Source organism: Phocoena phocoena, chromosome 10 (genome assembly GCF_963924675.1).
Source record: "Phocoena phocoena chromosome 10, mPhoPho1.1, whole genome shotgun sequence".
NCBI lineage: Eukaryota > Metazoa > Chordata > Mammalia > Artiodactyla > Phocoenidae > Phocoena > Phocoena phocoena.
In genome coordinates, this window is record NC_089228.1 from 66935918 (window position 1) to 66958344 (window position 22427).

General features: G+C 49.4%; 1 protein-coding gene across 1 annotated transcript; it reads left to right on the top strand.

The window, feature by feature from the left end:
- Positions 1 to 1236: 1236 nt before the first annotated feature.
- MAPK13 (mitogen-activated protein kinase 13) lies at positions 1237 to 10042 on the top strand. The gene is made up of 12 exons (XM_065886350.1): positions 1237 to 1430; positions 2241 to 2370; positions 3676 to 3734; positions 6946 to 7054; positions 7245 to 7274; positions 7675 to 7722; positions 7848 to 7962; positions 8117 to 8188; positions 8780 to 8859; positions 9102 to 9180; positions 9258 to 9434; positions 9705 to 10042. Exons 1-12 carry the CDS (start codon positions 1312 to 1314, stop codon positions 9785 to 9787), a joined length of 1101 nt encoding a protein of 366 aa, XP_065742422.1. The 5' UTR covers positions 1237 to 1311; the 3' UTR covers positions 9788 to 10042.
- The last annotated feature ends 12385 nt before the right edge of the window (positions 10043 to 22427 follow it).

The following is a 22427-nucleotide window of genomic DNA, read 5'->3' on the forward strand; positions in this document are numbered from 1 at the left end:
ATAGGGTTTGGGTTCAGAAGACTCTCTAGGGAGGACCCCCAGCTTTCTGCAGGCCACGAGCAAGTTCCTTTCCTTCTTCTCTACTGTTGACAAAGTGAAGCAAGTGGTCCCCATCCCTTCCACAATCCCCTTCCCAGGCCAGGCATCTGGACCCCTTATAGCCATTCTCCACACCTGACCCTGTTCCTGGGCCTTCTCGGTAATTTAATTTGAGCACAGAATCTTCTCCAGGACGCACAAGCCACCAGACACAGGTGGCAGAAGGCCTTGGCTTGTCATCGCCCTCAGGAGGCATTAGGAAACCAGCAAAAACTACATTCAAAACTGGAAGTTTGAACCTAGACTGGATAGTTGTTATTACAGGATTACTATTATTAATTTTAGGTGTAAAAATGATACTGTAGTTGTGTTTTTAAAATAATCCTTATCTTTCAGAGATACAAGGAATATTTATGGATGAAATGATATGATGCTTGGTTTTGCTTCAAAAATGATGGGGGAGGAAGTATGTAGAGGAAACAGAACTGACTAGGAGTTGATGTAGTTGTTGAAGCTGTGGGACTGGGGCCATGCAGGGTCATTAGAACCTCGCTATCAAAGTGTGGTCCAGAGATCTTCGGAGCCTAGGAGCTAGTTAGAAATGCAGAATCGACTCCACCCCAGATCTACTGAATCAGAATCTGTAGTTAATAAAATATAATTCCCAGGGGATTCGTGTGCACATTCAAATGTGAGAAGCACTGAGCTAGTCTGTCTACTTTTGTATACGTTTGAAACTTTCCATAATCAAAAGACGTGGGGTTTTGTTTTGCTTTGTTTTTTCCCAAAATTGTCTTCAGAATCTCCGGGGAGATCCTCCTACAGAGTCCCGCGCTGGAGGAATCTGGGAGGCTGTATCTTCCCGCCGTCCGCCATCCGTGGGAGCCCCTCGGGTCTATCGGGCCCCCAGCCCCACCCCAGCACACGACGGGAAGCACCCTTTCCCTGCAGGGCGGCTCACCTGCCGCTTCTAGCTGGTCTGTGGTCCGGGCGCCAAACTCCGGGGCTGGCGGAAATCGGGCTCCCCAGGTTGCCGTCTGGCAGACCTGGGCGTGGCTGCGGGGCGCACCTGGGCGTGGCTGCGGGGCGCACCTGGGCGAGCCGGCAAGTGGGACGCGGGGCCGGCCGGGGCCCCCGCCCTCGCACAGGGTGGGGAGGAGCGGGCGGCGCGGGGCGGGCACCGCGGGGACCGCGGGCGGGGGCGGGTGCTGGGAGCCTGGCGGGCCGCGAACGTAGCCATCGCGCTGGGGCCGCCGAGATTGAGTGCCCAGGATGAACTTCACCTGGAAAAAGGGCTTCTACAAGCAGGACGTCAACATGACCGCCTGGGAGCTGCCCAAGACCTACGTGTCCCTGACGCACGTAGGCAGCGGGGCCTACGGCGCCGTGTGGTGAGACCCCCGGGCCTGTGCGCCGATGTGGGGGCACGGGGGGGCGGTGTGTGCCTGGGGCATCGGGGTGGAACTATGGTGGGCGCCCAGGCACCGGGACGCGGGTGGAGCCTCCGGAAGAGCCGGGGCCCAGCCAATGCCCCCTTCCCGGACCCGCCTCCGGTATCGCCTCTCCTGCTGGTGCTCGAGGCTGTGCGCCCACCACCTTGATGGAGGACCCCAAGGCCCGGAGCCCTGCGGGCTTGGAAGAACTTCGCGGGTGCCTTTCCGGGGCAGAGGCCTGGAGCTGGGAGGAAGCGGCAAGCTGGGCAGTGAAGTAGAGCAGCAGCAGGAGCCCCAGGCTCTGGAGGCTGGCCTAGGGCCACTCCAGGCGCCATCTCTCTTTTCTTACCGGCTTGGTGGGAGTTTCTGTGGGTTGAATTAGGACTGGATCTGTTTCTCCAGGACTTGAACCTTACAGAGGACCCCAGAGTTCATCCAGGCGAATCCCCATTGTTACAAATGGGTACACTGAGGCCCAAACAAGAAGTGACTTGCCAAGTTGCTCAGGATCCTGTTGGCATTAAGCTGTGTCTGACCCAGGGGCAGTGCACCTCTCTCAGATTCTGCCTGCTGTCTCCCCCTTCTCCCAGCTCCACTGTGCTGTCGGTGGTGGGCATCAGTTCCTCCCAGCTTAGACTGCTGGCCAAGAGGGATTGGGGTGAGGATGGCCATAACTTCCTAGTTGGCCTGGGAGTTACCACCCAGGATCTGGAGTCCCAGGGTTGTGATGGGGAGCCACTGGCTGCTGACCTGCCTTTGACCCTACAGCTCAGCCATCGAGAAGCAGTCAGGGGAGAAGGTGGCCATCAAGAAGCTGAGCCGGCCCTTCCAGTCTGAGATCTTTGCCAAGCGGGCCTATCGTGAGCTGCTGCTGCTGAAGCACATGCAGCACAAGAACGTAGGCTGGGCCTGGGGGCCGCTGCTGGGAGGCAGGGAGTGGAGGGCAGCCCCACAGAGGGTCCTGACCAGGCCCCTGCGTGTGTGTGTGTGTGTGTGTGTGTGTGTGTGTGTGTGTGTGGCGCACACAGGAGATGGCCCACGAGGGTGCAGGGAACTCATAACAGGGCCAGCAGAAGGGGAATCTCCTCCCTGCTCCTTTGATCCTTGTTCCTCACCTAATTATTAAAATCAGGTGCCAGGACCCACCCTGCCTACTTCCCAGGAAGGGTGCAAAGGGAATTTTTGGCAGTGGAGCAGAACAAACTCGGTGAGGTGCGAACTTACTGTCTCACTGTTATGAGGAAATAGGCACAGAGGAACTTCGTAGTTGTTCTAGATCTAAGAGGTGGTGCCCAGAATCCTGGTTAGTGTTGTTTCCACATAATAACAACAAGAATGATAGATACTTACGAGCGCTTATTATGTGCCAGGCACAGTTCTAAGAACTTTGCATAAGCTAACTTGTTTAATCCTCACAATATCACATAAGTACTATTACCCCCATATACAGATGGGGAAACTGAGGCACAGAAAGGCTCACAGGTTAAATGGTTAGTCGGTGGCAGAGCTAGAATTTGACCCTACCCAACCTGGCTCCAGGCCCCAGCGCCTGACCTCTAGAGTACCCTGTCTGATTGAAACAGCCAGGAAGACTAATGACCCAGTGCTAGGCCTGGAGCCCAGGCTTTTCTGCAGGATACCTAGATTGGAAGGTAAGCATTTAACATAATGATTTCAAAATATTGTTCACGTTTTAAGCCCCATTCCTCTTCAGCAAACCCCTCCCCATGGCCTCCAGCCAGGGTAATCTTGCCCCCAGCTCTGAACCAGCCCTCTGGCAGGTAAGGTTGGATGTGGTGAGAGACCCAAGGTCAAGGGCAGGGAGCCTGCTGGCTGGAAGACCCCTTCTCTGTTTCCTCCTTGATTCCTTTCACCACTTGTGGTTCCCTGCTTGAGTTGAGAGTGGGTTTGTGCTGCTTGTCCGGAACACCAGACTTCGGGTCAGTGAGCACAGGAGTGTCCACCTCCCCTTCTCCCCAGCCTGACTCTCCATCACTGTGCACTGCAAACTCCCTCCCAATTAGAGGAATTCCTCTTCCACCTCTGCCCCTTTTACTGCTTCCCGGAAGGCTGGGAACCTGCCTCCTGCTGGAGATGGTGTTTTAGGAAAGGGCAGGTGGTCCTGTGCAGGCCTGGGGCCCCAGAGAAGGGGAGCAGAGGGCTGCAGCGGCTGCCCAGTCCTCACTGGCAACCTTCTCCCCAGGTCATCGGACTCCTGGATGTCTTCACCCCAGCCTCTTCCCTGCGCAACTTTCATGATTTGTGAGTCGGGCTGCGCTGGGTTCCAGGACATTTGCAGGCCTTACTTGACACTGGGGAGCAAGTAAGGGGAGGGTCCAGATTCTCTCTTCTGGGTAGGGGAGCTTCCTGCCCCAGGAGTCCCTGTGCCTCTGGGCTGTAGAGAGATTCTTTCAGCCAAGGGCGGAGAGAAAGGCCGGCAGGAAGAGGTGGGAGGGGCTTTATATGGACCTTGCCTGACACAGAGCTGTCTGCTCATCTGCATTGCTTTACCCAGCTTTACCACCAAAGAGACATCGTTGCCAGTCCCCACAGGGTTTGCATCAACCTACCTCACCATTTCCTGGGGACGCAGGTGTGGATCTGGACCTTGGGGCTCTTCCTAGCATGAAGCGAGGATCAGGAAGCCTTGGCTACCTCTAGCTGATGGGATGTTTATCAGAGTCACATAAAACGAGAAAATTTAGTTGCTAAATGCACGGCTTTGCTAGCGCAGTACCTGGTGTAAAATATAGGAAGCTTTGGGAAGGTGGATTTTTTTTTTCAGTCCTGTTTCAAATGCAGCTGCAGGTCTCTTTGTTAGGATGCTTTCGTTCTCAATTTAATGCCGTGATTTTGAATGGGTTTTTTTCCCTATAATGCCAGCTGCTGGGCTTAGCATTGGGAATTTTTTTTTTTAAATAAATTCATTTATTTATTTTTGGCTGCATCGGGTCTTTGTTGCCACAAACAGCAGCTACTCTTCGTTGCAGTGAGCGGGCTTCTCATCGCAGTGGCTTCTCTTGTGGAGCACGGGCTCTAGGCATCCAGGCTTCAGTAGTTGTGGCACATGGGCTCAGTAGTTGTGGCTCGTGGGCTCTAGAGCGCAGGCTCAGTAGTTGGGGCACACGGGCTTAGTTGCTCCGTGGCATGTGGGATCTGCCCGGACCAGGGCTCGAACCCGAGTCCCCTGCATTGGCAGGCGGATTCTTAACCACTGAGCCACCAGGGAAGCCCAAGCATTGGGAATTTAAAGTGGACCTCGGGGGCTGACAGTAGTGAATACTGACAGTGGTGGTCAGTACTCTAGGTCTGGATAGAGAGCCAGAAATTGCAAGCTGCCTCAGCGGGCTTCACAGAGGAGGAAACTTTGAACCCAGTCCTGAAGGATAAGTTGACATTTGCCTGAGGTAGAAGGGGCTGAAGGGAGCCCAGGTAGAAGGAACTGCATGGGCAAAGGCCATGATGCCTGAAAGAGGCTGGGCCGTTTGGGCAGTATTGACGAGTGCAGTGTGGCTAGTGGAGACCAGAGGCTGGTTTGGTCAGGCTGAGACCAGAATTGATCCTACAGGCATCCTCAGGTCTGTAGAGGTTTTGAGCAGGGAGATGCTGTGATGTGGTCAGATCAGATTTTGGGGATACCCTCTGGTGGCAGCAAGAAAGGAGCAGGGAGCAACTCTGGGAGGTAGGAAACCTGGAGGGTAGTGTTCAAGACCCCGACCTTGATCCAAATAAAGTAGAGGTGATGGAGTCCTGAGAGCAGACTTGACACCCATCGAGAGGCAGGACTGTCAGAATGTTGTACCCCTTGTGATGCAGTGGCTGGGAGAGGTGGCATATGTCAGGGGGTGCCAGGTTCCTGCTCAGAATACAAGGTGGAGGAAAAACAGATCTTGGGAGAAAGATAGTGAGCTCCATTTTGGACACTTCATTTTTGAAGAGCCTATGAACATTCCAGTGTTTAATCAGCAGTTGCAAATAAACCTGGAGTTTAGGAAGGTCTGGGCTAGGGATGTGGATTTGGACCAGAATAATCACCAGTGGATGATAGCCAAAGCCCAGGGACAGGCTAGTGTAGAACATGATTTGATACTGTTCATTAAGGTATCAACACTAAAGGGACTTCCCTGGTGGTCCAGTGGCTAAGACTCTGCACTTCCAGTGCAGAGGGCCTGGGTTCGATCCCTGGTTGGGGAACTAGATCCTGCATGCATGCCGCGACTAAGAGCCTGCATGCTGCAACTAAGCCCGCATGCCGTAACTAAGATCCCGCGCGCTGTAACGAAGATCCTGTGTGCCAAGACTAAGACCCGGAGCAGCCAAAAAAAAAAGGTATCAACACTAAAGAAAAGGTATAAGAGGATGAACAGACAGAGCCTGACTAGAGGTAGAAGCAGCAGAGAATTTTGAGGGAGTGTCAGGCTTTGCAAAACTTTGAATATAAAGAACCGGAGCCATGGGTGTTATGTGTTGGGCTGGTGGGGTGGGAGCAGATGCCAAGTTATCAGGGGACTGGATGTTAAGGCAGTGGGATCAAGAGGTGAGGACCGCTTGTTCTAGAAGTTTGATCGGGAGGGAAAGAGAGAGAAGGGGTGGTTACTTGAAGAAACAAGGTTAAGCAAGGGAAGGTGGTTGTATCACAGAGAGACTTCAGCAAGTTTGTCAGCTGAGAAGAAAGAATCAGGGTCCACGCAGAGGTGCAACACAAAGGTGGGGAAGGGTCTGTGCGTGGAGCAGGGTCCCTGTGCTGGGGGGGTGGGGGAGGGAAGCGGGGGTGCGGTCAGGTGGGGGGAGACTTCAAAAGTCACAGGCTCAGGGAGATGGCCTCCACGTCCTTTGTTTTTTTTTTTTTTTATTCCTTCCTAAATCTTTATCCTTTTTTGTTCTGGACTTTGCTATTACTGCCTTGAGTAACAGTTACATTTTGCTGACTTCCACCCGTTTTGCAATCCCATAAGAGGGTGTGTTGGCTCAGCTACCTCCTTCTTCCTTCTTCACCCTCCTGGAAACTTTTATTGTTTCCTTCTTGGAAGGAGGACATTTTTGTATGTTTGAGGAGCCATGTTGGCGGGGCATGACCCTCTGGGGGAGGAAATATTTGTACAGAAGCAGAAGGAAACACCGGCAAATGTTTCTAACTCACAGCAGTGGCTTTCTGTGGGGCGTAGAGGAGGGCAAGCAGAGGGCACCTTTAAAGAGAGGGAGCACTGCTCCATTTGTTTTCCCTGAGCACAGCTCCAGCTGAAATACGTACCCTGAGCTCTGCCAACAGGGCAGCCACCAGGGCCAGGCTGGGAGCCAGGAGTCAGGAGGCCCACTGCATTGGGGGTCTGGCTGGCTGTGGTGGGGCTGCTTCTTTCTGCACATGAAGGTCATCCCTAAGGCCTCTGTTCTGCCCAGCCCCTTGCCCTCCTCTGAGCTCGGACCTGGAGCTGGGTGAGGCTGGGGATGTTCAAGAAGTCCTCATGACTTGCAGCTACCTGGTGATGCCCTTCATGCAGATGGACCTGCAGAAGATCATGGGAATGGAGTTCGGTGAGGACAAGATCCAGTACCTGGTGTATCAGATGCTCAAAGGTCTTAAGGTGGGTGGGAGCCTGCAAGATGGCAGGGGAGGGGGGCTTGGTGTTGAGACCTGGGGTGTGGGGGAGGCTAGACCTTGACGGCTGGGAGAGCACACCATGACAAGGCAGAGGAGATCTCTGAGCCAGCCTGCAACACCTGGTGCAAAAGCCGGGCACTGGATTTACCCTTCTTCTTCTCTCCCCAACACAGTACATCCACTCAGCTGGGGTCATCCACAGGGTGAGTGCTTTCTCTGCTACATCCTCAGAGGCCCCACCCACCCCTGGGGGCTAGGGTTAGGGTTAGGGGGTTCCAGGAGGTGGAGGAAGCAGGGAAAGTGGATTTTTCAGATCTAGGCTTGGCCCAGGAAGACCTGCTCAGAATTGCTGTGTTCTGGGGAACTTTCTGGGAAATTTTTGCCAACAAAGCAAGCCCTGAGCTGGGTGTTTCAGGCCCCAAGAGGCATTTTAGAGCTGGATGGGCCCTAGAGGACACCTAGTCCAACCCTCATTCTGCACAGGAGACCAGAACCCAGAGAGAGGGGCAGGGGCCTGGCCAAGGTCACACGCTGGCTGGCAGCCGAGTGGGGACAGCGCCCACCTCTGCCTCTGCCCAGTGCTCCATCTCTTGTCTCATCTAGGACCTGAAGCCAGGCAACCTTGCTGTCAATGAGGATTGTGAGCTGAAGGTGAGTGGGCCCAGGCAGGGTCAGCCTGGGGTTGGGGTGGGCCCCTCTCCAATAGGAGCCCCCAGAAGCCGCTCGGGGAGCCTCTCTTAAGCGAGCTCCTTTTTCCTATGTGTCCCGAGCCATAGATTTTGGATTTTGGGTTGGCACGGCAAGCAGATGCAGAGATGACTGGCTATGTGGTGACCCGCTGGTACCGGGCCCCCGAGGTGATCCTCAGCTGGATGCATTACAACCAGACTGGTCAGTGGTCCACTGCCCGGGGGAGGGGGACGGGGCTGGGCTTCTTCTCTGACAGCTTCCTCAAGGCTGTCTTGGTGACTCTGGGTTGACTCCTGGTGACTGCCGGGTCTTGGTCAGCTGGTCCAGGTGACACTGCCTCCCCCTCCCTCTGCAGTGGACATCTGGTCTGTGGGCTGTATCATGGCAGAGATGCTGACGGGGAAAACTCTGTTCAAGGGGAAAGATTGTATCCTTTGCTGGAAAAGCCAGACTGCATCCAGGGATTCATTCCTTCAACAGACACTTGATTATTTAAATCTCTCTCTTTTTCTTAATGTGAAAGTGATACATGCTCCCTGTGGCACAACTTTAAAGTACAGAGAAGCAAAGTGATGAAAACTAGTCACCTGTCATTCCAACACATAAATGCAGAAAATACTTGACGTTTTGGCACCACACACCTGAAACTGGGCACCTATGTGTGCTGTGCAGGGATTAAGGAGGAGATGTGGGTCTCCCTGCCAAACTCAGAGTGCGAGGGTGTCGGGGGGGAGTACATAAAGAAATGGATGGAGGTGACTGAGCGGGATGAGGCCAGGAAGGTGGCATACGCAGGAGCATTTGTAGGGAGGGACCCTTTACCCAGCCTGGCAGGTAGGAAGCCTTCCAGAGACCTGAGTCCTGAAGGATGAACCTCCCCTCCTAAAAGCAGGAGGAGGTGAGTGTCTGGAACCTGGATGGTCCACAGTGCTGGGTGGGCCTGATGGAGGGGCAGCAGGAAGGGCAGCTTCAGACCCACCGACAGGGAGTGAGGCTGAGCCTTAACCTGCTTGCCAAGACCTGGACCAGCTGACGCAGATCCTGAAAGTGACGGGGGTGCCGGACGCTGAGTTTGTGCAGAAGTTGAATGACAAAGCGGTGAGTGGCAGACGGGCCCAGGCTGGCCAGGGCTGTGTGCTTGGCTGACCAGGGCCAGGTGGGCTGCAGGCTGCGCCTCCCCTCTGCCCTGGCAAGGGCTCTTGCCTTCATCTCACTTTGGATTCGGACCTGAGCCTTCAGCCCTGCTCAGGGGCTTTTCTGGGGTCCCTGCTTTATACCCCATGGCCTAAGCCCTGAGGGGCTGACAACTGGGGATTATTCAGTGCTTTTCTGTCTTCCAGGCCAAATCCTACATCCAGTCCCTGCCACAAATCCCCAAGAAGGATTTCTCTCAGCTCTTCCCGCATGCCAGCCCCCAGGGTGAGTCTTGGGACCTGCAGTCTGTCTCAGCGGGCGGGCTCTCCATGGCGTGTGAGGCTCACACTCTGTGACCGCAGCTGCAGACCTGCTGGAGAAGATGCTGGAGCTGGACATGGACAAGCGCCTGACCGCCTCTCAGGCCCTCACCCACCCCTTCTTTGAATCCTGCCGGGACCCTGAGGAGGAAACAGAGGCCCAGCAGCCATTTGATGATTTCTTAGAACAGGAGAAACTCACAGTGGATGAATGGAAGCGTAAGGGCTCGGGGCCTCGGGCTGCTTCCTCTCTCTGCCTGCAGCATCCCTCTCCTCTGCCTGCTTCGTTTTCCTGCCTGCCCTCAGCCGGTCCCAGCTCCCTCCTGGAGACTATCACCTCTTTCTCTCTGAGCGAATACTGTCTCCTGTGTGCACTGCTTTCTCCCTGCGCTGAGCTGACTTTCTGCTCCACGCTATGTCTGTCGGGAGAGGGGGGCTCTCTCTTGCCCTCAGCACCACCTACCCCTTGAACCACGCTGTCTTTCTCAGAGCACATTTACAAGGAGATTGTGAACTTCCGCCCCATCGCCCGGAAGGACTCTCGGCGCCGGAGTGGCATGAAGCTGCAGTGACCCGTCTAGCCCGACCCTTGGCTGAGCCCAGGAATGGCCACATGGTACCACCTGCCAGGCACTGCCCCTGGGACCAATATTTATTTATTGAAGTTTTAACCCGTCTTGGATTATATAGCATTCCAAGCAGAGGACAGAGGACCCTTGTCCTTGTGTAGGAAACAGGCCTAGGAGATGCAGAATTCAGGTGTTGGTTGGGAGAAAATAGCTATGATCATAACTGGCCATATTAAAGCACCCATCTCGAGAATCGCCTGTGTGTGGGGTCCTTACCTTCATGGCTGTAGTGGGGCTGAACTGGGGCAGGAGTCTACGGCAGTGATGGTGTATTAGTTTGCTAGGGCTGCTGTAACAAATTATCACAAACTGGGTGGCTTAAAATGATAGAAATTTATTCTCACAGTTCTGGAGGCTGGTAGTCTGAAATCAAGGTGTTGGCAGGGCCATGTTCCCTTTGAAGGTCCTAGGGAAGAATCCCTCCTGGCCTCTTTTTAGCTTCTGGTGGCTCTTGGAATCTTTGGTGTTCTTTGGCTTATAGCTGCATCACCCCTATCTCTGCCTCTTGTCTTCACAGGGCCTTCTCTGCTCTGTGTATCTCTGTCTTTGGCTGATCTTGTAAGAACATCAGTCACTGTATTTAGGACCCACCCTAATCCAGTGTGATATCTCATCTTAATCCTTAGTAATTACATCTGCAAATATCTCATTTTCAGATAAAGTCACATTCTGAGGTTCTGGGTGGACATGAATTTTGGGGGCACATTTTTCAACCCACTACAGATGGCTATGAGGGAGGGGCCCCACCCCAGAGCCCCTTTGTTGTGGAGCCAAACGTGTTTGGCTGCTAAATTAAGGGAGCTGCAGAGAGAGCTGCAGCTGGTGAGACATTGCATGCAGGTTATTTTGGGTGAGTGATCAGCAGTCAGGATGTGAAACAGCAGGCTTGCTGACTGGGAGCTGCAGAAGGCAGAAATGGGCTTTTCCCAGGAAAACGGTTCTACTCCTTCCCCCTTTTGGGAACTGTACATCTCTCCTGAGCTTTAACCTGACAACGGATTGGATCCTTCTGTTCAGTTTTGAAAACTCTGTTCAGGTCTCAAACTTCCCTATGCACCAGGGCCTGGTTAATATGCAGATTCCTGGGCCCAGCCCCTGGGATTTTGATTTAGCAGGTCTGGGGTTGAGACCCTAGAACGTTTGAATGAGGACCTCTTCACCTCACCCCAAGCCCAGTGATTCTGATGGATATCTGACCACATTTAGAGAAACATTTAGTTGATTTCAGTACCACTTAACTTGTCAAAAGGCCTAAATTAAAAACCTACAATGGGAGACTGAGGGGCTTTAGATGACTTTCACACTCTCATTTTAGAGGTGTTAAAACTGAGGCTCAGTCAGGGCATTTTTAGGGTAGTGAAACTATTTTGAATGATGTCATTGTAGATACACGACACGATGCATTTGTCAAAACTAGTGGAACTGTACAACACAGTGAGTGAACCCTCAAGTAAACTATGGACTTTCTTTAATAATAATGTACCAATATTGGTTCATCAATTGTAATAAATGTACCACATTAATGTAAGATGTTAATATTTAATATTAGGGGAAACCATGGGGGTGGGAGGGAGAGAGTATATGGAACCTTCTGTACTTTTGGCACAATTTTTCTGTAAACCTAAACCTGCGCTAAAAAATAATGTCTATTTTTAAAAGGAAGAAGAAAAAGCTTGAGGCTCCAGAGAGATACCCACAGTGAGAAAGTGGTAAAGTCAGGATTTGAACCACAGCAGCCTCGAACACTGTGCCAAAGGCCGTCAACCCAAGCCTGGAATCAAGGGTTGCCAGCTTCCCCGCCCTTCTAGCCTGTCTCTGGGCTTCCTCACTGCCGCCTGTGTCCAAGGACCCTGTTTTCTCTCCCAAGGAGTGGCCCTCCTATCCAGGAGGGAGGAGTGGATCGAGGGAGGGGCTCTGACCTTGCCGGTGACCAAACTGCCACCGGTCCCCTTAGTCTAAATCCTTCAGTGAATTGTCTTCTGAGACTCCTCAATAGCCCCAAGGAAAGTCTAGCCTTCTTGGCCTGGTATTCAAAGTCCCCTGCATTCTCTAAACTCATCTACTCCTACTGCCTCCCGTTTTCCCTATGCCAGCATGGCCTGCCAAGGAACACCAGCCCTGGGATACAACACCATGAGGCTCATTAACAGGTTAAAGGTTCTGACAAGTCCTACAGTGAGGAGAACTGTTCAACATTGTTTAATCCAGAACTTGCCAAGTGTGCTTAACTGCAGGACCCCCTTTCTCCTGATGGCCAGCATGCACAGAAGCCTCTTTGCCTAGTGCAGCCCAGTATGCAGGTCCCAATACTGCTTTTCCCCAAGCAGGCCTGGAGCTTGGGCTTCTTTCAAAGCCTCTGTGGAGAAGTCCCTCCCTCTTTCTCCTCCTTATTCCCTCAAGACTATGCCTCAGGCCTCCCTCCAGGAAGTCATTCTCCATCACCCTCCATCAGAGAATGGGCAGCTTCCTCCCTCTGCCCCTGGCCCTCTATGAACAGCATTTACAGTGTGTACGGTTCTGCTTTCCCCTCCACGTTGCCCACTGTGAGCCCCTGACTGGAACAAACATCTATGAATGAATGATGTCCCAAGGGCCTGTTGGCCGTTTCTCTGCCCAGATCAGACCAGCATGGCATCCGGGGCAGCAGAGAATCCAGCAGGAAGCAGAAGTGGGTGCCTTGGCCTGTACCTTAAGAGTTTTTCCCCTGAAAATCTCAGGCTCTCAGACTCCCAGGCCTCTCCCCATCATCCCTCAGTGTCCTCCAGTCCATTCCCCACCCAGAATTAAACTTGTGTGTGTCACCTCAGCCCCTTCTCTACAATTATCTCAAACTTGCGAAGTTTCTCCAGAGGGAGGTGAAGGTGCTGAGCAGTGTGAAGGGGTTCGTGGGCTCTGCCTTACCCTGTGAGCACCTGGCCAGAGTGACAGGAGATGAGTCCATTCTCAGGCTGGGTGGGGGAAAGGGGCTGAGCTTGGGGTTCCGGGCTCAGTTACTCTCACAGTGGGCCTGCAGGTCTTTTGCCCCTGGCCCTTGGTGGACAGGGTTGAGTTTTGCCCTGTGGCCAGTGGGGCAGCTCAAAAGGTCTTGACAGAGATAAGGAAGCCAGACTCAGGAACTGGAGAGAGGTAACAGCGACCGTGCCCTTGATTCCCTCCTTTGTGAAATGAAGGGTGTCTTTGCACAAAGGCACAGCTCCTCTCCCAAGGCAGCCTGGACCTATCGCTGGGGCCTGGCAATTTGTGTCACTCGGGGAAGGGCTAGCCTGGCATGAAATGGGGGTGGCACTGCTCCCAGTGAAGGGCAGCACATGGAAAGGCAGAGATGGAGGAACTGCCCTTGCAAGGAGAGCCCGGTGTGCTCAGATGTCCCAGTGCCTGCAAGGGTGGAGGCTTGCTTGAAAGAGGGCTTGGCTCAACTTGCACCTGGCACATTGAAATAGCTTTTGTTCTCCAGGAGGGTGTGGGACAGTCATGTCCCTGAGCTGAGATAACAACCACAGCTGGGGAGGGAGGAATCTCTTCCTCTTTTCCCCACATTTTCTGTCCTCATTCTCCCTAAACCCCCTGTGATTTAAGGTAAGAGGCTGGTGATTTCCCCCTTATTCACAATGGGCAGCAGAGGCACAAGGCTACCCTACCAAGCTAAAGAAGATGTCGCTGTCATGCCTCACACCCCCACCCCAAGATTTCCTGGAGCTGGAGCAGTGCCCGCTGGGATTCTGACCTGGTTCCTCCTGTGCGAGCCTGTGCTCAGCGGGGCAGCTGTGCCAACTCTGGGCCAGAGCGTCAACAAGGCCCCACCCCGCCCTGTCTGGGGGCTCCTGACCTTTTTTGTGCTGTGGATCCCTTCTCAAAATATTTTCCTATGCATACAATAAAATACACGGGATCACAAAGGAAGCTAGTTATGTTGAAATACAGTTGTGAAAATATTTAAGGGTGTGCTGTTTGGTGTACATGGGTTTCTTTATTAACACCTTAAATAACAGGATCAAGGGGGTGAACCCAACACACTACTGCAAACCTGAAGTAGAAATGAGTTTAAACGATGTTTCAAGATATCTGCAGCAACTGTAAAGGGAAATGAAAAGTACTGCTTTCTACTGGCCCAGCTAACGCAACTGTAGTTTGCTGCCTTTAAAAGTTGTAATATTTTCCAATCCAAATTCATGGACCTCTGAATTCCAGTGTACAGTCTATGGTTTGTGGGCCCCGGTTAAAAACGCGTGTCCCAGATACTAAAATGTGACTTTTGGAATCCTCTGCTACGTCTTAGCCAACCCCCGTATTGTACTGCCGTCTGTGCCCCCACCCCCCACCTTGCATGATCATGGAGCCAGGCTGGAAATGCCCAGATCTGCACCTGGATGCCTATAACACATACTAACCACCACTCCCACACTGTGTTTCCCAACCTTACTGCCCAGGTAGGAATGGGTCTGACTGGGGCATTTCGCTAGGGAATTTGCTGAGGCCTCGATATCTAGTTTTCAACGAGGTGGAATCCTCCCATCCCCACCCCACAGCGTTCCTTCTAAACAATTTTACTGATGAAGACATTTGGGCCCAGAGTAGAGACTGGGGCCCAGGTCTCCTATTTACCACTGCACCGTTCTTTCCACTGCAACGGTGGCACGAGCACACATTGAGGTCAATGTGTGCTCTTCTCTCCCTGCATTACTGTCCCTGTTCCCCCCAACCATCACGGACACAAAAGTAGCAGGGCTTTGAGACAGGTTTGTGTTAACTGGCCAAGGGAAGAAACTCCCAGAAGCACACTTGTTTCTCTCTGTTTTCTTAAAGGTCTCACCCTTGAGAATATTTTGGTAGGACTCTGGGAGGGGAAAAGGTGAGGGAGTGAGGAAGGGAAGTGCATTTGAGAAGTGGTGTGGCTTAGCTAGGCAGCTTCTCCTGACCGGAAGGAGGTAGAGGCCCATTAATGCTCACATTCTTTTGGACTATGTCCAGTTCCCTGTTAACACCCTGGCAAAACTCACGAGGAAGCTGCTGGGTGCGCTCAGGGAGGCTGGACCGTAAGCAAATTCTCCTGGTCTTGGCTGAAATCATTCAGGGTTTCTCCGATGGATAGCCCACCCTTCTTAATTGATGCAGCAGCTCAGTATTTTTAAGTACAGACTGATGATCAGAGGAACTCTCCTCGTATTGTGGGGTCCACAAGATCCCAGAACTTTTGTATAATTCCAAGGAGGAACCCCAATAAAGACTGTGGGTGGATTTCCTCCAGCCAAGCAGGATACAGCCTTGGCTTTAGAAACTCTAGCTTAATCCAGCCTCTCCTTTTTACCTTCTGTCAGAAGAGTGGCACCTCTGTCTTACCCTCTTCTTTCCCTATGTGGTTTACTAAGGTGGTTAAGTGTTGAGCTCTGGAGGCATACTGCCTCCTGCTCTACCACTTACCAGCCATGTGACCTTGGGCCTCAGTTTCCTCATCTATAAGGATACTACTACTAAAGAAATTAACATAAGGGAAGCACTCAGAAGAGTACCTGGCACATGGGAAGGGCTCACCAAGCATTAACTATTATTTTAAATTATTTTCTCTACCACATCCTCTTCCCTCCCTGATTACCCCATCTTCCGGACACTGTCATTTCCTCCTTCTCAACAGCAGTTTTCTCCACTCACCTGGTCTCCTTCATGTTAAATCTTCCCTCATAGGTCCTCAGGAGACCTGGCCCCAGTCACTCATACTACAGCGTATATTACGACCCTGGTATCTGCAGCTTCTCATGCAGGGTCTGGGAGGCAGGAGAGTGTGGAGTTGAGAATGTGAGCTTTCCATCTGAAGAGACCTGGGGTTGAGAGAGAAGGGGGATGGATTTAAGGAACTGGCTCAGCGACTGGGTGGGGAGTGGTTGGCAAGTCTGAAATCTGTAGGACAGGCTAGTAAGCTGAAAATTCAGGCAGAATTTCCATACATATGACAATCTTGAGGCAGATTCCTTCTTTTCTAAGAAACCTCAGTTTTTGCTCTTAAGGCCTTCAACTAATTGGATGCGGTCCACGTACATTATAGAGGGTGATCTGCTTTACTTAAAGTCAACTGATTGTAAATGTTAACCACATCTACAAAATTTCTTTTCAGCATCATCTAGACTAGTGTTTAAGGATACAACTGGGCACACAGCCTATCCAAATTGACACATAAAACTAACCATCACACCATGTGTTTGAGGGCAGGGTATTTACTTCTCTGAGCTTCATTTTCTTTCTCTAAAATGGAGTAATAGAAGGGTCTACCTCACAGGACTGGTGAGGGGTAAGTGCATACAGAGTGCACAGTAAATGTTAGTTCTTGCACCAGGAGGTGCTCAAAAACACACTGATGATGGCAATCCTCTTGGAAGTACTGGGAAATATACGCCATGGCCCATGGCCGCTGCTCTCAAGCTTTTGGCTGAGTCATGTAGGTATGCACTGTGCTTTCTCCCATCTGCTCCCACCCAACAGACTGGCTCAGAACCTTTAGTTCATGTGAAAAACTCCTAAAGAAATGAACCTTCACTCTCTTTTTTATGGGGAGAGGAGGAAAGTTTCTCCACTGGGTTTCTTTATCTTTGAGACAGTGGAGGGCTTGGAGCAATACGTCAGAAAGAATTAAATTTCACTTCTTCAGCAGCCATTTCACATTTTGTGAGAACTGCATATTCATGTCGGTAAAGCGCCAAGTAGGAACCAGATGACAGCTCAGTTTTCCTGGAAATCAGGAAATCAATCAAGCTGCCAAAATGAGATGACTGCATTGTGAAATACTGCTAACATTCCAGAAAGTTGTTTTAAGATGAATTTTTTAAAATGGAAATTCTGTTTCTCTTCCTCTTTCTCTTCCTCCCTCCCTCCTACTCTCCCTCCTATCCCTTCTCCCTCCCTTCCTTTTCTTCCCTCTCTCCCTCTCTCTCTTCCTTCCCCCCTCCCTCCCTCCCTTCCTTCCTTCTTACCTACCTACCTTCTTTTCACTCCTTTTTTTAAGCCAGTGCTCAACTACTTCTTCTAATATGCTCAGCCTAGGTATGAGTTTTCAAAAATAGGTGAGATGATATATGGGTCTCTTTGCCTGTCTCTGAGACCTTTCCATTGTTCCAATGGCACCCTTCTCTACCTGTCCAGGAGTCTGCTTGCCTTTATCCACACCTGTCTCTCCTGTTTCTTATCCTTTTTTTTTTTTTTTTAATTTATTTATTTGGCTGTGTCAGGGTCTTAGTTGCAGCACGTGGGATCTTCATTGTGGCACGCGGGATCTTTCATTGCAGCACACAGCCTCTTCAGTGCAGTGCATGGGCTTCTCTCTAGTTGTGGGACTTGGGCTCCAGACCACATGGGCTCTCTAGTTGCAGCGTGTGGTCTCTCTAGTTGTGGCGCATGAGCTCAGTAGTTGCGGTGTGTGGACTCAGTAGTTGAGGCGCACGGGCTCAGTAGTTGTGGTGCACGGGCTCTCTAGTTGTGGCACGCGGCTCAGTAGCTGCGGCACGTGGGCTCAGTAGCTGTGGCACGTGGGCTTAGTTGCCCCTCGGCAAGTGGGATCTTAGTTCCCCAACCAGGGATGGAACCCACGTTCCCTGCATTGGAAGGAGGATTCTTAACCACTGGACCACCAGGGAAGTCCCTGTTTCCTATCCTTTTTTACAGTGAAACCATGACTTCAGCCACCTCCTTAAGAATCAGGAATAAAATGATTCCAAAAAACCTTATCTGTGTCTAGTGTCAAGCTGAACCTTAAAATTTATTTGTTTAAATATATAAAATAAACTTTTAGTTTTAGAATAGTTTTATAGAAAAGCTGTAAAGAAAAAACAGAGAATTTCCATGTACTCCACACCCAGTTTCCCTATTATTAATATCTAACATTAGTATGCTACCTTTATCACAACTAATAAATCAATATTGATATATTATTAACTAAAATCCAAACTTCCATATTTCCTTAATTTTTACCTATTATTTGCTGTTCCAGGATCCCATCCAGGATGCCACATGTCTTCTTAGGCTCCTCTTGGCTGTGACAGTTTCTAAGACTTTCCTTATTTTCAGTAACTTTAACAATTTTGAAGAGTTACTGGTCAGGTATTTTGTATAATGTCTCTCACTTAGGGTTTGTCTGATGTTTTCTCATGATAAGACTGGGATAATGTGTTTTGTGGACTAAGACCACATGAGCAAAATGACATTCTGATCACATTGTATGAAGAGTATATAGCATCAGGGACTTCCCTGGTGGCACAGTGGTTAAGAATCCACCTGCCAATGCAGGGGACACGAGTTTGAGCCCTGGTCTGGGAATATCCCACATGCCATGGAGCAACTAAGCCCGTGCACCACAACTACTGAGCTTACCCTCTAGAGCCCATGAGCCACAACTACTGAAGCCCACATGTTCTACAGCCCGCGTGCTGCAACTACTGAAACCCGCACGCCTAGAGCCCATGCTCCGCAACAAAGGAAGCCACCGTAATGAGAAGCCCGCTCACCACAACGAAGAGTAGCCCCCGCTTGCCACAACTAGAGACAGCCTGCGCGCAGCAACAAAGACCCGAAGACCCAATGCAGCCAAAAAAAAAAAAGAGTATATAGTACCAAAATGATTTATCAGGGCTTCCCTGGTGGTGCAGTGGTTCAGAGTCAGCCTGCCGATGCAGGGGACACAGGCTCCTGCCCCGGTCTGGGAAGATCCCACATGCCGCAGAGCGGCTGGGCCCGTGAGCCATGGCCACTGAGCCTGCGCATCTGGACCCTGTGCTCCGCAACGCGAGAGGCCACAACAGTGAGAGGCCCGCGTACCGCAAAAAAAAAAAATGATTTATCACTGTCAGTGTTAACCTTGATTACCTAGGTAAGGTTGTGTTAGCCAGATTTCTCCACTATAAAGTTACTTCTTCCCCCTTTCATTCCCCTTTTTCACTGCCATTCCTTGAGAAGGGAATATCTACAAAAATTATTTGGAGTTCTCCTGTATGGGAGATTTATTCAGCAATTTATACCAGAATGGACTCATGGATATTTATTTTATACTTTGGGTTATAATCTAATAAATAAAAGAATAAAATAAAAATAATAAAAGCTTTACCTTTTGACTTGATCTGTAGGTTTTCTTCCTTTTGTATAGATTGAGCCCCTATCCCTGAAAGGACCTGGAGGTACTGCCCACAGCCAGACGGAGAGTCCACTCATCAATCCAGCAGACACACAGGGTCCTAGGGGTAGTGGGAAACAGTTTCCACTTCTCCCATATGGATGCTGGTCAATCCAGAGTCCACTTTGGATAATCATCCTAAAGGCCCTTCCCTCTCTTGTCTGTCTTTTTCCTTATTGATCCTCTCCGTCTTTTCCACCCCTATGTCCACCTACTCCTGGTAAGGAATTTGGGGGAAACTTCATTCTATTTGCATGAAATAATAAAGCTAAATACAACAAATAAAACATTTATAGGCATTATAGCTATCCTCTAGTTGCATGTTTCCTAGGTGCACTGCTTTGGGTACTTTACATATATTGTTTCTAATCCTCACACTAATGACAAAGTAACTGCTATTCCCATTTTACAGATGTGGAAACTGGGACTCTTGAGAGTTTAAAAAATTCACCCAAGGTTTTTCTGCTATTGTACAGTTTGCTTCTTCTCAATAGTCTCCTTCCCTCCTTCTTCTTCTCATCCACCTCCTATGTGACTACCGGCAAACCACTTCTGTCTGAGCCTTAATTTCTTGTCTGGTGATACTGTTGGATGAATTCAATGAGAAATGCATAGAACGCATAGAAAGTCTTCTGCACAGGGGACTTTCCTGGTGGCGCAGTGGTTAAGAATCCACCTGCCAATGCAGGGGACACGGGTTCGATCCCTGGTCTGGGAAGATCCCACGTGCCGCGGAGCAACTAAGCCCGTGTGCCACAACTACTGAAGCCCGTGCGCCTAGAGCCTGTGCTCCGCAACAAGAGAAGCCACCGCAGTGAGAAGCCCGCACACCACAACAAAGAGTAGTCCCAGCTCGCCTCAGCCAGAGAAAGCCTGTGCACAGCAACAAAGACCCAACGCAGCCAAAAATAAATAAATTAAAAATTCTTAAAAGATAAAAAAAAAAGTCTTCTGCATAGGATTCAATAAATAGCATGTGTTATTACTTTTAATTTCATGAGGATTAAATTAATTTTAAAAAACCTCTATTCTTGTTTCCTTTTTCTATTTATGCTCACCTCTTAATTGTCTCACCTATTCTCATGGCTTTAAGTACCATCTATCTATAGGTCAATGAATACCAAATGTATATATCTACCTTGGATCTTTCCTTTAAATCTCAGACAAGTCAACATCTTCACTTGAGTGTTTTGAAACAAAAGTAGGAGGTTCTGCTTCTAGTAGTGACGGAGTAGCCTGTATTGCATTATAATAATAATGGACTCTGGATAAAATAAAAGAGTACCATGATTTGAAGGGACTGGAGAGAATAAAAGCAGGAAGAAACTGGAAGGGAGTCAACCATTGATAGAAGGGAGGTGCACTGGATACGACTTGTGATTATAAGGATTTTTGCCTGAAGGCACTACCCAGAAAACATAGCATAGAATGGCCAGAATTCAAGCGTAAAGTTGCTAGTTTGACAAGTCAGAGAATCAAGTTTAGAAAGGAAATCCAAGAAAGGAAGAAGGCACAGAGGCTTCTTAAAAATGCATATAAAATTTGACCAACTCCTTGGCTGACTCCTGACCTGTGCATGTACAGGGGATACTCCAAGGAGCCCAGCAGAAAACAATGAGAAAAAGACAACTGGAAAATAAATGAACTGAGCAGAAATTTTAGCTGCTGCCTATCTCAAGGGACACAGAATTTGGAATTTTATGCCTGCCAAGTTAACTGCCTAATAAAAATAAATAGTCTCTAGAGGAAGATAACAGAATCTAGATTTTCTACAATGTATCTGCTACAATGCCCTGTATTAAAAGATTTTTGTTTAATGCTGAACTTGCACATAAGCACAGAAATGTGAACCATAGCCAAAAGAAAGGCAGTCAATAAAAATCAATTCTGAAATAACTCAGATATTTAATTAGTGGGTGAAGATTTCAAAGTGGCTATAATAAATATGTTCAAGAACCTTTAAAAAATGTACTCATAATGAATAAGCAAGTGAGCAAATTCATCAGACAACTAGAAACTATAAAAAAAAAAGTGGCAATTCTAGAATTAAAAACCATACATGAAAAATTGACTAGATAGGCTTAATACAGTAATACATGATCCGTGGCGGGCTGAGGCCGTGGAGGCAGAGCTGTGGATACTAAGCAACTGTGCATATGGAGGGCTGACTATAAGTTATACGCAGATTTTTGACAGCACAGAGGGTCTGTGCCCCAACCCCTGCGTTGTTCAAAGGTCAACTGTATATTCTCCTCATAGTTTCTTTAAAAGAGATGAATATTTAAAGTGAAGAATATACCACTACATTGTAGAGTTTATAATATATGTATATTTAATAAATATGAAGACAATAGCACAAAAGATAAGTTGGGGGAAATGGAACTTTACTGTTGTAAGATTCTTACATTTCATGTGATGTAAGACAATATAAAATTCAAGTAGAGGACTTCCCTGGCAGTCCAGTGGTTAAGACTCCATGCTTACACTGCAGGGGGCACAGGTTCAATCACCGGTTGGGGAACTAAGATCCCACATGCTGCATGGCATGGCCAAAAAATTTAAAAGAAAAAATTAAAATCCAAGTAGACTACGATAAGTTTAGGATGCATGCTGTAATCCCTAGAGCAACCACTGAAAAATAATGCAAAACAAGAATCAAAACAGAACGAGTAAAACATTCAATTAACCCAAACAAAGGCAAGAAAAAAGCAGATGAACAAACAGAAGTAACAAATAGTAGACCTAAATCTTACCATATTTACGGTTCCATTAATGCAAATGACCTAAACACTTCAAATGAAAAGCAGAGATTGTCAGAAAGGATAAAAAAGTAAGACCCAACAACATGCTGTCTACATGAGAAGTACTTTAAATATAAAGACACTGGTAGATTGAAAGTAAAAGGATGAAAAATCATAGACTATGAAAACACTAAGCAGAAGACAGCTTGAGTGGCTACAGTATAGCAGACAAAAAAGATTTCAGGACAAAGTTATTGGAGACAAAGAGGGACATTTATAACATGAAAAGGTCAGTTTTCATCAGTAAGACATAACAATCATAAACGTGTGTGTGTCTAATAACAGAGCTTCAAAATGCATGCATACTGACAGAACATGCCCAATATATCTATTTCATTATTTTGTGTTTCATATCACTAACATCTTCCCTTAGCTTTTTTTTTTTTTTTTTTTTTGCGGGACGCGGGCCTCTCACTGTTGTGGCCTCTCCCGTTGCAGAGCACAGGCTCCGGACACGCAGGCTCAGCGGCCATGGCTCACGGGCCTAGCCGCCCCATGGCATGTGGGATCTTCCCGGACCGGGGTACGAACCTGTATCCCCTGCATCGGCAGGTGGACTCTCAACCAGTGCGCCACCAGGGAAGCCCTTCCCTTAGCTATTTTAATGTCTATTATGCTTGTTCTAAACTTTTGG

What these genes read in the sequence shown, in the direction of transcription:
- MAPK13 (XM_065886350.1), top strand. Translation starts at nt 1,312, where the DNA reads ATGAACTTCACCTGGAAAAAGGGCTTCTACAAGCAGGACGTCAACATG. An exon ending in AGATGCTCAAAGGTCTTAAG is followed by an intron (nt 7,055 to 7,244) that starts GTGGGTGGGAGC and finishes TCCCCAACACAG; the next exon opens with TACATCCACTCAGCTGGGGT. An exon ending in CAGCTGGGGTCATCCACAGG is followed by an intron (nt 7,275 to 7,674) that starts GTGAGTGCTTTC and finishes TGTCTCATCTAG; the next exon opens with GACCTGAAGCCAGGCAACCT.